Source organism: Coregonus clupeaformis, unplaced genomic scaffold (assembly GCF_020615455.1).
Source record: "Coregonus clupeaformis isolate EN_2021a unplaced genomic scaffold, ASM2061545v1 scaf0151, whole genome shotgun sequence".
In the NCBI taxonomy this organism is placed as follows: Eukaryota; Metazoa; Chordata; class Actinopteri; order Salmoniformes; family Salmonidae; genus Coregonus; species Coregonus clupeaformis.
The window spans coordinates 383,612-396,085 of NW_025533606.1; the positions used below are offsets into that span (position 1 = coordinate 383,612).

A 12,474-nucleotide genomic window follows, 5' to 3' on the forward strand; every position below is an offset into this window, starting at 1 on the left:
TTTCATTGTTTCTTCATTATTTTATTTATGTACACTGGAATGATTGAATGAGCTTCCTATGGCTGATTCAAGGGAGTAAATGTCCTTCTCATTGCTTTAGATCGGGCCAGGGTGACCAAGGGCCTACCAGATGTGGTGGCTATCATGGAGAATAAGGTAGGTGAACTATGGGAAATAATACTGATCTATTATCTGGTTTATCATGTTCCCTAGTACTTCATTATCCTTTTGCTATGTTAGTATTACGCCGTTTTTTCAAGTGTACTGTTAGACCGAACTTTCAGAGTAGAAGTGCTGATCTAGGATCAGTTTAGCCTTTTAGATCATATTGAATACGATTAAATGGATGGGGCGGAACTGATCTTAAATCAGCACCTTCTCCGATACGTTTTTAAAAAATAGCCTGCCTGCCCAAGTCAACAGTGATATTTAGTCATTGTTCATATTTACATTGACTGTTGTGAATCATGTCATCTTAATCTTCCTCTCCTCCTCAGTCTCTGTGCCTGACCTGCTTCGCTGACGGTGACCCCGCCCCAGAGATGTTCTGGCTGAGGAACGACAAAGGCATCGTCTCGGGGGGCCAGTTCAACATCGCCAATGAGAATAAGTGCAGTACACTGACCGTCAACAATGTGACTAGCGAGGACTCGGGCAACTACAGCATCTTTGTGCGCAACCAGTACGGCACTCAGACGGTCAATGTGACCGTGAGCGTGTACAAGCACGGCGAGAAGCCCCCGCCCGATGCAGTGGAGATGTAAGGAAGGAAGGAGTGTTGGTTTTGTTGCACCAAGAGAGGATTCCAACTGGGCACAGACCTCAATTCAATGTCTATTCCACGTTGTTGATTCAACTAGTGTGTGCCCAGTCGGTTGTGTTTGTGTGGTGGTTGAGCCAGTTAGTTTTCATGGGGTTAAATTAGAGTTAATGGGGAGTGAACTGCAATAAGCGGTTAATTTGTGCCATTTGGATGTAGCAATGATTAAGTTACTTGTACAAGAGTGAATGTAGTCAATTGATGTCAATTTGAGGTCCAGTCCAAACTGCAACAACCTGTATTCTTGTCATTCGACTACCAATAAATATCCCAAGAGTGTCAGCTACAATTTATTGACGTCGCCCCTTCCTTTCTGGAACAATTTAATAATAGGACATGTGAGCAGGGCTCTGAAGTAGGGTTCATCGGCCTAGGCGAGCGCGTTAAATGTTCATTTCATGTCTTGACAGCAGCAGACTTGATCCAAATTCCAATTATCTCCCATGTTGTATTTAATTAGAGATGTCATGTTAGTCATGCACATGGAGCAGATTACATGGGTGCACGACACGTCAAGTGTGTTTTTCTATATCAACCTAATTTATGCACTGACCTCCCTGTAATAATGCAGTAATCTCACTCACTCAGAGTCTGCACCTGCAGCTCAAGCAGGTCTATTAGCCTGTTCCACATACAGTATCTGTCATATCATGTGTCTCTGCAATCGCTTGTGTGCTGCTAATAAAGTAATTTGATCTTGGTGGCTTGACACGGTTTCATTCACCTCAACATGCTTCTGATGTTGTTATAGTGTGCACTGTTTGAGGTGTCTGCTAAAGGGACTCGTCATTCAATGATTGTTAAAAATATCTCATAAAAGTGTGGGAAATTATTAGGCAAGCAAAGAGTAGCTACAATACAGTATATCTTCTGATAGAAGAGCTTTTGTCCAATGTGTCATTCACCCATTGCCTGGTTAAACAGTGGAGTAGATTTGAGCACTGTTTTTAGAAAGATTCCACAGGACATCAGACCTGGGTTCAAATACTATTTAAACAGTTTCAGAGTTTGCTTTAGCCTACCCGGAGTGCCATATGGCCCAGTTTGCACTTTTGAAATGATTTTATCGGTTGTATTGCGCTAGGCAAGCTCAATAAAGCCCAACTAAAGTATTCAACATGTCAAATAGCAATTTAACCCAGGTCTGCATTTAGGACAGTATTGCAATAAGTGCCCAGAAAGAAACTTGAGATCTGCGTGTCAGAAGTCTCAGAAGCCAATCTATTGGGATGAGTAAAACCCATTCATATTTCATGCATCTGCATGCGAGTCCACCAATAAGAGGTGATTTTATGGCTATACAATAGCACAGCTCAGACGTAACACACTCTCCCCATTCCAAGACAACTGGAAGTTGGGTTCATGCCAGACAGAGATGTAAGCGAACTCTGGGTTGTTCAAACAATGGGGGACATTACTTCAGAGGCTGTGTTACTGATTAGACACAGAGGCACAGAGTGGAGCCCCCTCTACCTGCTGATATAAGTAGCTGTGGGGGATGCAGTGCCCTCTCTACATTTGTGTTGAGCTTCGCACAGCTGTCTCAGGCTCTTATTGCCCATCTTGGTGAAGGAGGAGAAACCAGACTGGTACAGACAACATGGCCTTCAGTGGAACGTGGCAGGTGTACGCTCAGGAGAACTACGAGGAGTTCCTCAGGGCCATCTGTGAGTTTCCTACAGATCAGTTACATTGCATGTTTAGGGTTGTTTAGGGGTGAATCTAAAATGTATTTGCTTGATTCCTCGTGTCCTCTTTCTTCAACTCTTTCTCAAAACGCATTGGAGGAGAGAAGATTAATGGTTCCATCCCTCTGACCTTCTCATCCAATGAGTTTTGAAAAGGAGAGAGGATGTAAGGAATCAAGGAAATACAAGAGATTCAACTATAGATTCCCAACTATGACCCAAAATGAAAAGGTAGGGTTTGCCTCCATGGCTCTAATCATAAGCTAATGAGTCATCCTCCTGCCCATCCATCAGCACTCCCAGAAGATGTTATCAAGCTGGCCAAGGACATCAAGCCCGTCACTGAGATCCAGCAGAACGGCAATGACTTTGTCATCACCTCCAAAACTCCCGGCAAGTCTATCACCAATTCCTTCACCATCGGCAAAGAGGCCGACATCACCACCATGGACGGCAAGAAGCTCAAGGTAGGCAATCTCAATGTACCGGTTTGTGGTGAATCTATACTTATTTAAGTATTGACTGACATATTGTTAAATCAACAGGTTTCATCTTTGAATTGAAGAACCAAAAACTATAAGTGGCGAGCTCAGCATCACCATGAACCTCTTAACATTATCCAAGTTAGTCCAGTAATGCTTGGCAGTTTAAAAGTTCTGTATTACGGATGTCTGACATGAAATAATGGGGGGGGACAGTCTTGTATCGGCAGTTAGTATATGTCTTGTTTAGTCTTCCAAGTTTCTTAGCTCATCTGTCCTCACTCGTTATTGCTACACATTACTGATCACCGCTCTCTTCTCTGGCCCCTACAGTGCACTGTCAGACTGGAGGGAGGAAAGCTGATATGCAACACAGATAAGTTCTCCAGCGTCCAGGAGCTCAAGGGAGGAGAGATGGTTGAGGTAATTTGACCTACTGTTGGTAATAATGAAAAATAACACATCTGTCAATACAGTGTGTCAAATATAAGCATATACAGTTGTGAAATATGGGGCACAGGTCAAACAAGCTGGCTATTTCTACCTTGTGGTTTTATTTGTAGAATAGTGACCTGACCACAGTAACAAAACACTTTTCACTACCTCCCCCATTTCAGACACTGACAGTGGGCTCTACGTCACTCATCAGGAGGAGCAAAAAGATGTGAACCTGGAATGGTTGCAGGCAGGGGAGTGTCCTTGGCTATTAAAAAAACGTGTTGCTTGACATAAAACGTGTGGTTTATTATATGTGCTGTGAACATGCTGCTGTGCATCATCTAATAAACAGTGAACATTGATTGAATAATAGACAATTATTCAATATACAGTTGAAGTCAGAAGTTTAGTTTGGAGTCATTAAAACTTGTTTTTCAACCACTCCACAAATTTCTTGTTAACAAACTATAGTTTTGCCAAGTCGGTTAGGACATCTACTTTGTGCACGACACAAGTCATTTTTCCAACAATTGTTTAGACAGATTATTCCACTTATAATTCACTGTATCACAATTCTAGTGGGTCAGAAGTTTACATACACTAAGCTGACTGTGCCTTTAAACAGCTTGGGAAATACCAGAAAACGATGAAATGGCTTTAGAAGCTTCTGATAGGCTAATTGACATCATTTGAGTCAATTGGAGATGTACCTGTGGATGTATTTCAAGGCCTACCTTCAAACTCAGTGCCTCTTTGATTGACATCATGGGAAAATCAAAAGAAATCAGCCAAGACCTCAAATAAAAACTTGTAGACCTCCACAAGTATGGTTCATCCATGGGAGCAATTTCCAAACGCCTGAAGGTACCACATTCATCTGTACAAACAATAGTACGCAAGTATAAACACCATGGGACCACGCAGCCATCATACCGCTCAGGAAGGAGATGCGTTCTGTCTCCTAGATATGAATGTACTTTGGTGCGAAAAGTGCAAATCAATCCCAGAACAACAGCAAAGGATATTGTGAAGATGCTGGAGGAAACCGGTACAAAAGTATCTATATCCACAGTAAAACAAGTTCTATATCGACTACGGTTTGCAACTGCACATGGGGACAAAGATCGTACTTTTTGGAGAAATGTCCTCTGGTCTGATGAAACAGAAATAGGACTGTTAGGCCATAATGACCATCGTTATGTTTGGAGGAAAAAGGGGTTTGCTTGCAAGCCGAAGAACACCATCCCAACCTTGAAGCATGGGGGAGGAAGCGTCATGCAGTGGGGGTGCTTTGCTGCAGGAGGGATTGGTGCACTTCACAAAATAGATGGCATCATGAGGAAGGAAAATTATGTGGATATATTGAAGCAACATCTCAAGACATCAGTCAGGATGTTAAAGCTTGGTCGCAAATGGGTCTTCCAAATGGACAATGACCCCAAGCATACTTCCAAAGTTGTGGCAAAATGGCTTAAGGACAACAAAGTCAAGGTATTGGAGTGGCCATCACAAAGCCCTGACCTCAATCCTATAGAAAATGTGTGGGCAGAACTGAAAAAGCGTGTGCGAGCAAGGAGGCCTACAAACCTGACTCAGTTACACCAGCTCTGTCAGGAGGAATGGGCCAAAATTCACCCAACTTATTGTGGGAAGCTTGTGGAAAGCTACCCAAAACGTTTGACCCAAGTCAAACAATTTAAAGGCAATGCTACCAAATACTAATTGAGTGTATGTAAACTTCTGACGCACTGGGAATGTGATGGAAGAAATAAAAGCTGAAATAAATCATTCTCTCTACTATTATTCTGACATTTCACATTCTTAAAATAAAGTGGTGATCCTAACTGACCTAAAACAGGGAATTTTTACTAGGATTAAATCTCAGGAATAGTGAAAAACTGAGTTTAAATGTATTTGGCTAAGGTGTATGTAAACTTCTGACTTCAACTGTACAGTACCAGTCAAAAGTTTGGACACACACACACACTCATTCCAGGGTTTTTCTTTATTTTTACTATTTTCTCCATTGTAGAATAATAGTGAAGACATCAAAACTATGAAATAACACATATGGAATCATGTGGTAACCAAAAAAAGTGTTAAACAAATCAAAATATATTTTATATTTGAGATTCTTCAAAGTAGCCACCCTTTGCCTTGATGATAGCTTTGCACAATCTTGGAATTCTCACAACCAGCTTCATGAGGAAGTCACCTGGAATTAACTTTAACTCCGGATTCATCGCTACCAGCTGGCTACAACAAAATGGACGCTGTGGTCTAGCTAATCATCCTGAGCTAGGCCCATCTCCCGGCTATCTACCTCTCTGTCAACCGGACGGGACCACCTAGTGTTGACACGAAGCCCCGCCGATCCTACACGACTGGTCTGCCGACGAAATCGTCTGATGTGGTTACGACGTTAACCACGAAGATTCCATCCATCTGCTAGCCCTTACTAGCCCCTGCTAACCCTCTTACTCACTAGTGCTTCACCACCGGACCTTATGATAACTCAGCTATACAGCTGATATCTGCTGGACTGTTCCTTTTTACGGTACTACATCCTGTTTATGTTTAGCCTCAGCCCAAACATGGTTAGTTTATTGTTGTTTCGGTTATTTCTAATTGTACTATATCACTGTAGACCCCCAGCCTAGCTAAACCTGCCTTAGATAGCTATTTTGTCCCTCCCCCATACACTCAGAGACCGACTCAATTTATGCCTCTAGAGATACTATCTCTTTCATTGTTACCCAACGCTCAGGTTTACCTCCACTTTACTCATATCCTTCCATATCCTTGTCTGTACATAATGCCCTGAATCTTTTCTATAACACCCGGAAATCTGCCCCCTTTATTCTATGTACCCAACGCACTAGAAGACCAGTTCTTAAAGCCTTTAGCCGTATCCTTATTCTAGTCCTCCTCTGTTCCTCTGGTGATGTAGAGGCTAACCCAGGCCCTGCAGCCCTCAGTATCACTCCTACTCCCCAGGCGCTATCATTTGATGACTTCTGTAATCGCAAAAGTCTTGGTTTCTTGCACATAAATATCAGAAGTCTACTTCCTAAGTTTGAGTTATTCACTGCGTTAGCACACTCTGCCAACCCTGATGTTCTAGCAGTGTCTGAATCCTTGCTCAGGAAGGCCACCAAAAATTCTGAAATTTCCATCACCAACTATAACATTTTCCGTCTAGATAGAACTGCCAAAGGGGGTGGAGTTGCAATCTACTGTAGAGATAGCCTGCAGAGCTCTATCATACTATCCAGGTCTGTGCCCAAACAGTTTGAGCTTCTACTTCTAATAATCCACCTTTCCAGAAATAAGTCTCTCACTGTTGCCGCTTGCTACAGACCCCCCTCAGCCCCCAGCTGTGCCCTGGACACCATATGTGAATTGATTGCCCCCATTTATCCTCAGAGTTTGTACTGCTTGGTGACCTAAATTGGGATATGCTTAATACCCCAGCCATCCTACAATCCAAGCTAGATGCCCTCAACCTCACGCAAATTATCAACGAACCTACCAGGTACAACCCTAAATCCGTAAACATGGGTACCCTCATAGATATCATCCTGACTAACACACCCTCTAAATACACCTCAGCTGTCTTCAACCAGGATCTCAGCGATCACTGCCTTATTGCCTGCGTCCGTAACGGGTCCGCGGTCAAACGACCACCCCTCATCACTGTCAAACGCTCCCTAAAACACTTTAGCGAGGAGGCCTTCCTAATTGACCTGGCCCAGGTATCCTGGATGGATATAGATCTCATTCCGTCAGTAGAGGATGCCTGGTTGTTCCTTAAAAGTAATTTCCTCTCAATCTTAAATAAACATGCCCCATTCAAAAAATACAGAACTAAGAACCGATATAGCCCCTGGTTCTCCTCAGACTTGACTGCCCTTGACCAGCACAAAAACATCCTGTGGCGTACAGCATTAGCATCAAATAGCCCCCGCGATATGCAACTTTTCAGGGAAGTTAGGAACCAATATACACAAGCAGTCAGGAAAGCAAAGGCTAACTTTTTCAAACAGAAATTTGCTTCCTGTAGCACTAACTCCAAAAAGGTTTTGGGACACTGTAAAGTCCATGGAGAATAAGAGCACTTCCTCCCAGCTGCCCACTGCACTGAGGCTAGGAAACACTATCACCACCGATAAATCTACAATAATCGAGAATTTCAACAAGCATTTTGCTACAGCTGGCCATGCTTTCCATCTGGCTACCACTAACCCGGCCACCAACTCTGCACCCTCTGCTGCAACTTGCCCATGCCCCCCCGCTTCTCCTTCACACAAATTCAGACAGCTGATGTTTTGAAAGCGCTGCAAAATCTGGACCCCTACAAATCAGCTGGGCTAGACAATCTGGACCCTTTCTTTCTAAAACTAGCCGCCGAAATTGTCGCAACCCCTATTACTAGTCTGTTCAACCTCTCTTTCATAACGTCTGAGATCCCCAGAGATTGGAAAGCTGCCGCGGTCATCCCCCTCTTCAAAGGGGGTGACACTCTAGATCCAAACTGCTACAGACCTATATCCATCCTGCCCTGCCTTTCGAAAGTATTCGAAAGCCAAGTTAACAAACAGATCATCGACCATTTCGAATACCACCGTACCTTCTCCGCTATGCAATCCGGTTTCCGAGCTGGTCACGGGTGCACTTCAGCCACGCTCAAGGTCCTAAACGATATTATAACCGCGATTGATAATAGACAGTACTGTGCAGCCGTCTTCATCGACCTGGCCAAGGCTTTCGACTCTGTCAACCACCGCATTCTTATTGGCAGACTAAATAGCCTTGGTTTCTCAAATGACTGCCTCGCCTGGTTCACCAACTACTTCTCAGATAGAGTTCAGTGTGTCAAATCGGAGGGCCTGTTGTCTGGACCTATGGCAGTCTCTATGGGGGTGCCACAGGGTTCAATTCTTGGGCCGACACTTTTCTCCGTGTATATCAATGATGTCGCTCTTGCTGCTGGTGACTCTCAGATCCACCTCTACGCAGACGACACCATTTTGTATACATCTGGCCCTTCATTGGACACTGTGTTAACAAACCTCCAAACGAGCTTCAATGCCATACAACAATCCTTCAGTAGCCTTCAACTGCTCTTAAACACTAGTAAAACTAAATGCATGCTTTTCAATCGAACGCTGCTAGCACCCGCCCACCCGACTAGAATCACCACTCTCGACGGGTCGGACCTAGAGTATGTGGACAACTACAAATATCTAGGTGTCTGGTTAGACTGTAAACTCAACTTCCAGACTCACATAAAGAATCTCCAATCCAAAGTTAAATCTAGAATTGGCTTCCTATTTCGCAACAAAGCCTCCTTCACTCATGCTGCCAAACATGCCCTCGTAAAACTGACTATCCTACCGATCCTTGACTTCGGCGATGTCATTTACAAAATAGCCTCCAACACTCTACTCAGCAAATTGGATGTAGTCTATCACAGTGCCATCCGTTTTGTCTCCAAAGCCCCATACACTACCCACCACTGTGACCTGTACGCTCTTGTTGGCTGGTCCTCACTACATGTCCGTCGTCAATCCCACTGGCTCCAGGCCATCTATAAATCACTGCTAGGCAAATCCCCGCCTTATCTTAGCTCATTGGTCACCATAGCAGCACCCACCCGTAGTCTGCGCTCCAGCAGGTATATCTCACTGGTCATTCCCAAAGCCAACACCTCCTTTGGCCGCCATTCCTTCCAGTTCTCTGCTGCCAATGACTGGAACGAATTGCAAAAATCTCTGAAGCTGGAGACTCTTATCTCCCTCAATAACTTTAAGCATCAGTTGTCAGAGCACCTTACCGATCACTGCACCTGTACACAGCCCATCTGAAATTAGCCCACCCAACTACCTCATCCCTATATTGTTATTTATTTTGCTCTTTTGCACCCCAGTATCTCTATTTGCACATAATCTCTTGCACATCTAGCATTCCAGTGTTAATACTATTGTAATTATTCTGCACTATAGCCTATTTATTGCCTTACCTCCATAACTTGCTACATTTGCACACACTGTATATATATTTTCTGTTGTATTTCTGACTTTATGTTTTTTTTTACCCCATATGTAACTCTGTGTTGTTTTTATTGCACTACTTTGCTTTATCTTGGCCAGGTCGCAGTTGTAAATGAGAACCTGTTCTCAACTGGCTTACCTGGTTAAATAAAGGTGAAATAAAAAAAAATAAAAAAAAAAAAATTCAATTAACAGGTGTGCCTTGTTAAAAGTTAATTTGTGCAATTTCTTTCCTTCTTAATACGTTTGAGCCAATCAGTTGTGTTGTGACAAGGTAGGGGTGGTATACAGAAGATAGCCTTATTTGGTAAAAGAACAAGTCCATATTATGGCAAGAACAGCTCAAATAAGCAAAGAGAAACGACAGTCCATCATTACTTTAAGACATGAAGGTCAGTCAATCTGGAAAATTTCAAAAACTTTGAAAGTTTCTTCAAGTGCAGTCGCAAAAACCATCAAGCGCTATGATGGAACTGGCTCTCATGAGGACCGCCACAGAAAAGGAAGACCCAGAGTTACCTCTGCTGCAGAGGATAAGTTCATTAGAGTTACCAGCCTCAGAATTGTCAGCCCAAATAAATGCTTCACAGAGTTAACGTAACAGACACATCAACATCAACTGTTCAGAGGGGACTGTGTGAATCAGGCCTTCATTGTCGAATTGCTGCAAAGAAACCACTACTAAAGGACACCAATAAGAAGAAGAGATTTGCTTGGGCCAAGAAACACGAGCAATGGTTATTAGACCGGTGGAAATTTGTCCTTTGGTCTGGAGTCCAAATTGGAGATTTTTTGGTTCCAACCGCCGTGTCTTTGTGAGATGCAGTGTGGGTGAATGGATGATCTCCACATGTGTAGTTCCCACCATAAAGCATGGAGGAGATGTTATGGTGTGGGGGTGCTTTGTTGGTGACACTGTCTGTGATTTATTTAGAATTGAAGGCACACTTAACCAGCATGGCTATCACAGCATTCAGCAGCAATACGCCATCCCATCTGGTTTGGGCTTAGTGGGACTATCATTTGTTTTTCAACAGGACAATGACCCAACACACATACAGCAGTGATGGAGTGCTGCATCAGATGACCTGGCCTCAACCAAATTGAGATGGTTTGGGATGAGTCGGACCGCAGAGTGAAGGAAAATGATCCAACAAGTGCTCAGCATATGTGGGAACTCCAAGACTGTTGGAAAAGCATTCCAGGTGAAGCTGGTTGAGAGAATGCCAAGAGTGTGCAAAGCTGTCATCAAGGCAAAGGGTGGCTATTTGAAGAATCTCAAATATTTTGATTTGTTTAACACTTTAAAAAAAAAGAAAAACCTGTATCCTGATTCAAATGAATGTGTGTACACATTCATTTAAATTCAAGATGACAGACAATGAAGTCAAAACTATTTTGACAAGGATAGATTGTTGAGTAATGTCAACAATGTAAAGACTGGACACTAGTCAGGCCCCCAATGGCTGTAGTAATAGCCATATCATTACAAACAGGTCCAGTTTCCATGTCTGCATCCAGCAATATTGACTCGTCTTGGTACAACCTCAGAGGAACACCAGAGATGAGGGGCCAGTGGACCTTGTGAAGACATCTGGATGCCTGAAGCCATGACCTGTTGAGAACACATTAAAAGAGGATACTTGTCATCAATTTGTGATTCTCCAATGAAAGAGCACACCATGAAGTCTTCAATATAAAATATACACTGAACAAAAAAAGAAAACGCAACAATTTCAAAGATTTTCCTGAATTACAAATAAATTCATTAGGCGCTAATCTATGGATTTCACATGACTGGGAATACAGATATGCATCTGTTGGTTACAGATACAGTGGATATAAAAAGTCTACACACCCCTGTTAAAATGGCAGGTTTTTGTGATGTAAAAGAATGAGACAAGGATAAATCATGTCAGAACTTTTTCCACTATTAATGTGACCTATAATGTGAACAATTCAATTGAAAAACAAACTGAAATCTTCGAGGGGGAAAAATGAAAAATAAAAATCTTACAATAACCTGGTTGCATAGGTGTGCACACCCTCTTATAACTGGGGATGTGGCTGTGTTCAGAATTAACCAATCACATTCAAACTCATGTTAAATAGAAGTCATTACACACCTGCCATCATTTAAAGTGACTGATTAATCACAAATAAAGTTAAGCTGTTCTAGTAGGATTTTCCTGACATTTTCTTAGTTGCATCTCAGAGCAAAAGCCATGGTCCGCAGAGAGCTTCCAAGGCATCAGAGGGATGTCATTGTTGAAAGATATCAGTCAGGAGAAGGGTACAAAATAATTTCCAACGCATTACATATACCATGGAACACAGTGAAGACAATCATCAAGTGGAGAAAATATGGCACAACAGAGACATTACCAAGAACTGGACGTCCCTCCAAAATTTATGAAAAGACAAGAAGAAAACTGGTCAGGGAGGCTTCCAAGAGGCCTACAGCAACATTAAAGGAACTGCAGGAATTTCTGGCAAGTACTGGCTGTGTGCTACATGTGACAACAATCTCCCGTATTCTTCATATGAATGGGCTATGGGGTAGGGTGGCAAGACGGAAGCCTTTTCTTACAAAGAAAAACATCCAAGCCCGGCTGAAGTTTGCAAAAACAAACATCAAGTCCCCCAAAAGCACGTGGGAAAATGTGTTATGGTCTGATGAAACCAAGGTTGAACTTTTTGGCCATAATTCCAAAAGGTATGTTTGGCGCAAAAACAACACTGCACATCACCCAAAGAACACCATACCCACAGTGAAGCATGGGGGTGGCAGCATCATTCTTTGGGGCTGTTTGTCTTCAGCTGGCACCGGGGCCTTAGTCAGGGTGGAGGGAATTATGAACAGTTCCAAATACCAGGCAATTTTGGCACAAAACCTTCAGTCGTCCGTTAGAAAGCTGAAGATGAAGAGGAAGTTCACCTTTCAGCACGACAACGACCCAAAGCACATATCCAAATCCACAAAAGCATGGCTT

General features: G+C 42.9%; 2 protein-coding genes across 4 annotated transcripts in view; both read left to right on the forward strand.

The window, feature by feature from the left end:
- The window catches only part of LOC121557215 (myomesin-3-like), a 65,175-nt gene extending 63,655 nt beyond the window's left edge, over positions 1 to 1,520 (forward strand). For 2 of the 3 annotated variants that reach the window (XM_045213771.1, XM_045213770.1), the window contains 2 exons: positions 101 to 156; positions 498 to 1,520. In XM_045213771.1, the coding sequence (XP_045069706.1) occupies positions 101 to 156; positions 498 to 764 (323 nt within the window). In that variant the 3' untranslated portion in view covers positions 765 to 1,520. The remainder of the gene's footprint in view (positions 1 to 100; positions 157 to 497) is intronic. The other variant, XR_006658308.1, reaches the window with a different exon arrangement.
- An 803-nt stretch (positions 1,521 to 2,323) lies between these two features.
- Positions 2,324 to 3,790, forward strand: LOC121557212 (fatty acid-binding protein 10-A, liver basic). The gene is made up of 4 exons (XM_041871050.2): positions 2,324 to 2,487; positions 2,803 to 2,975; positions 3,324 to 3,413; positions 3,608 to 3,790. The coding sequence occupies exons 1-4, from the start codon at positions 2,421 to 2,423 to the stop codon at positions 3,656 to 3,658; spliced, it is 381 nt and encodes a 126-aa protein (XP_041726984.1). The 5' UTR covers positions 2,324 to 2,420; the 3' UTR covers positions 3,659 to 3,790.
- The last annotated feature ends 8,684 nt before the right edge of the window (positions 3,791 to 12,474 follow it).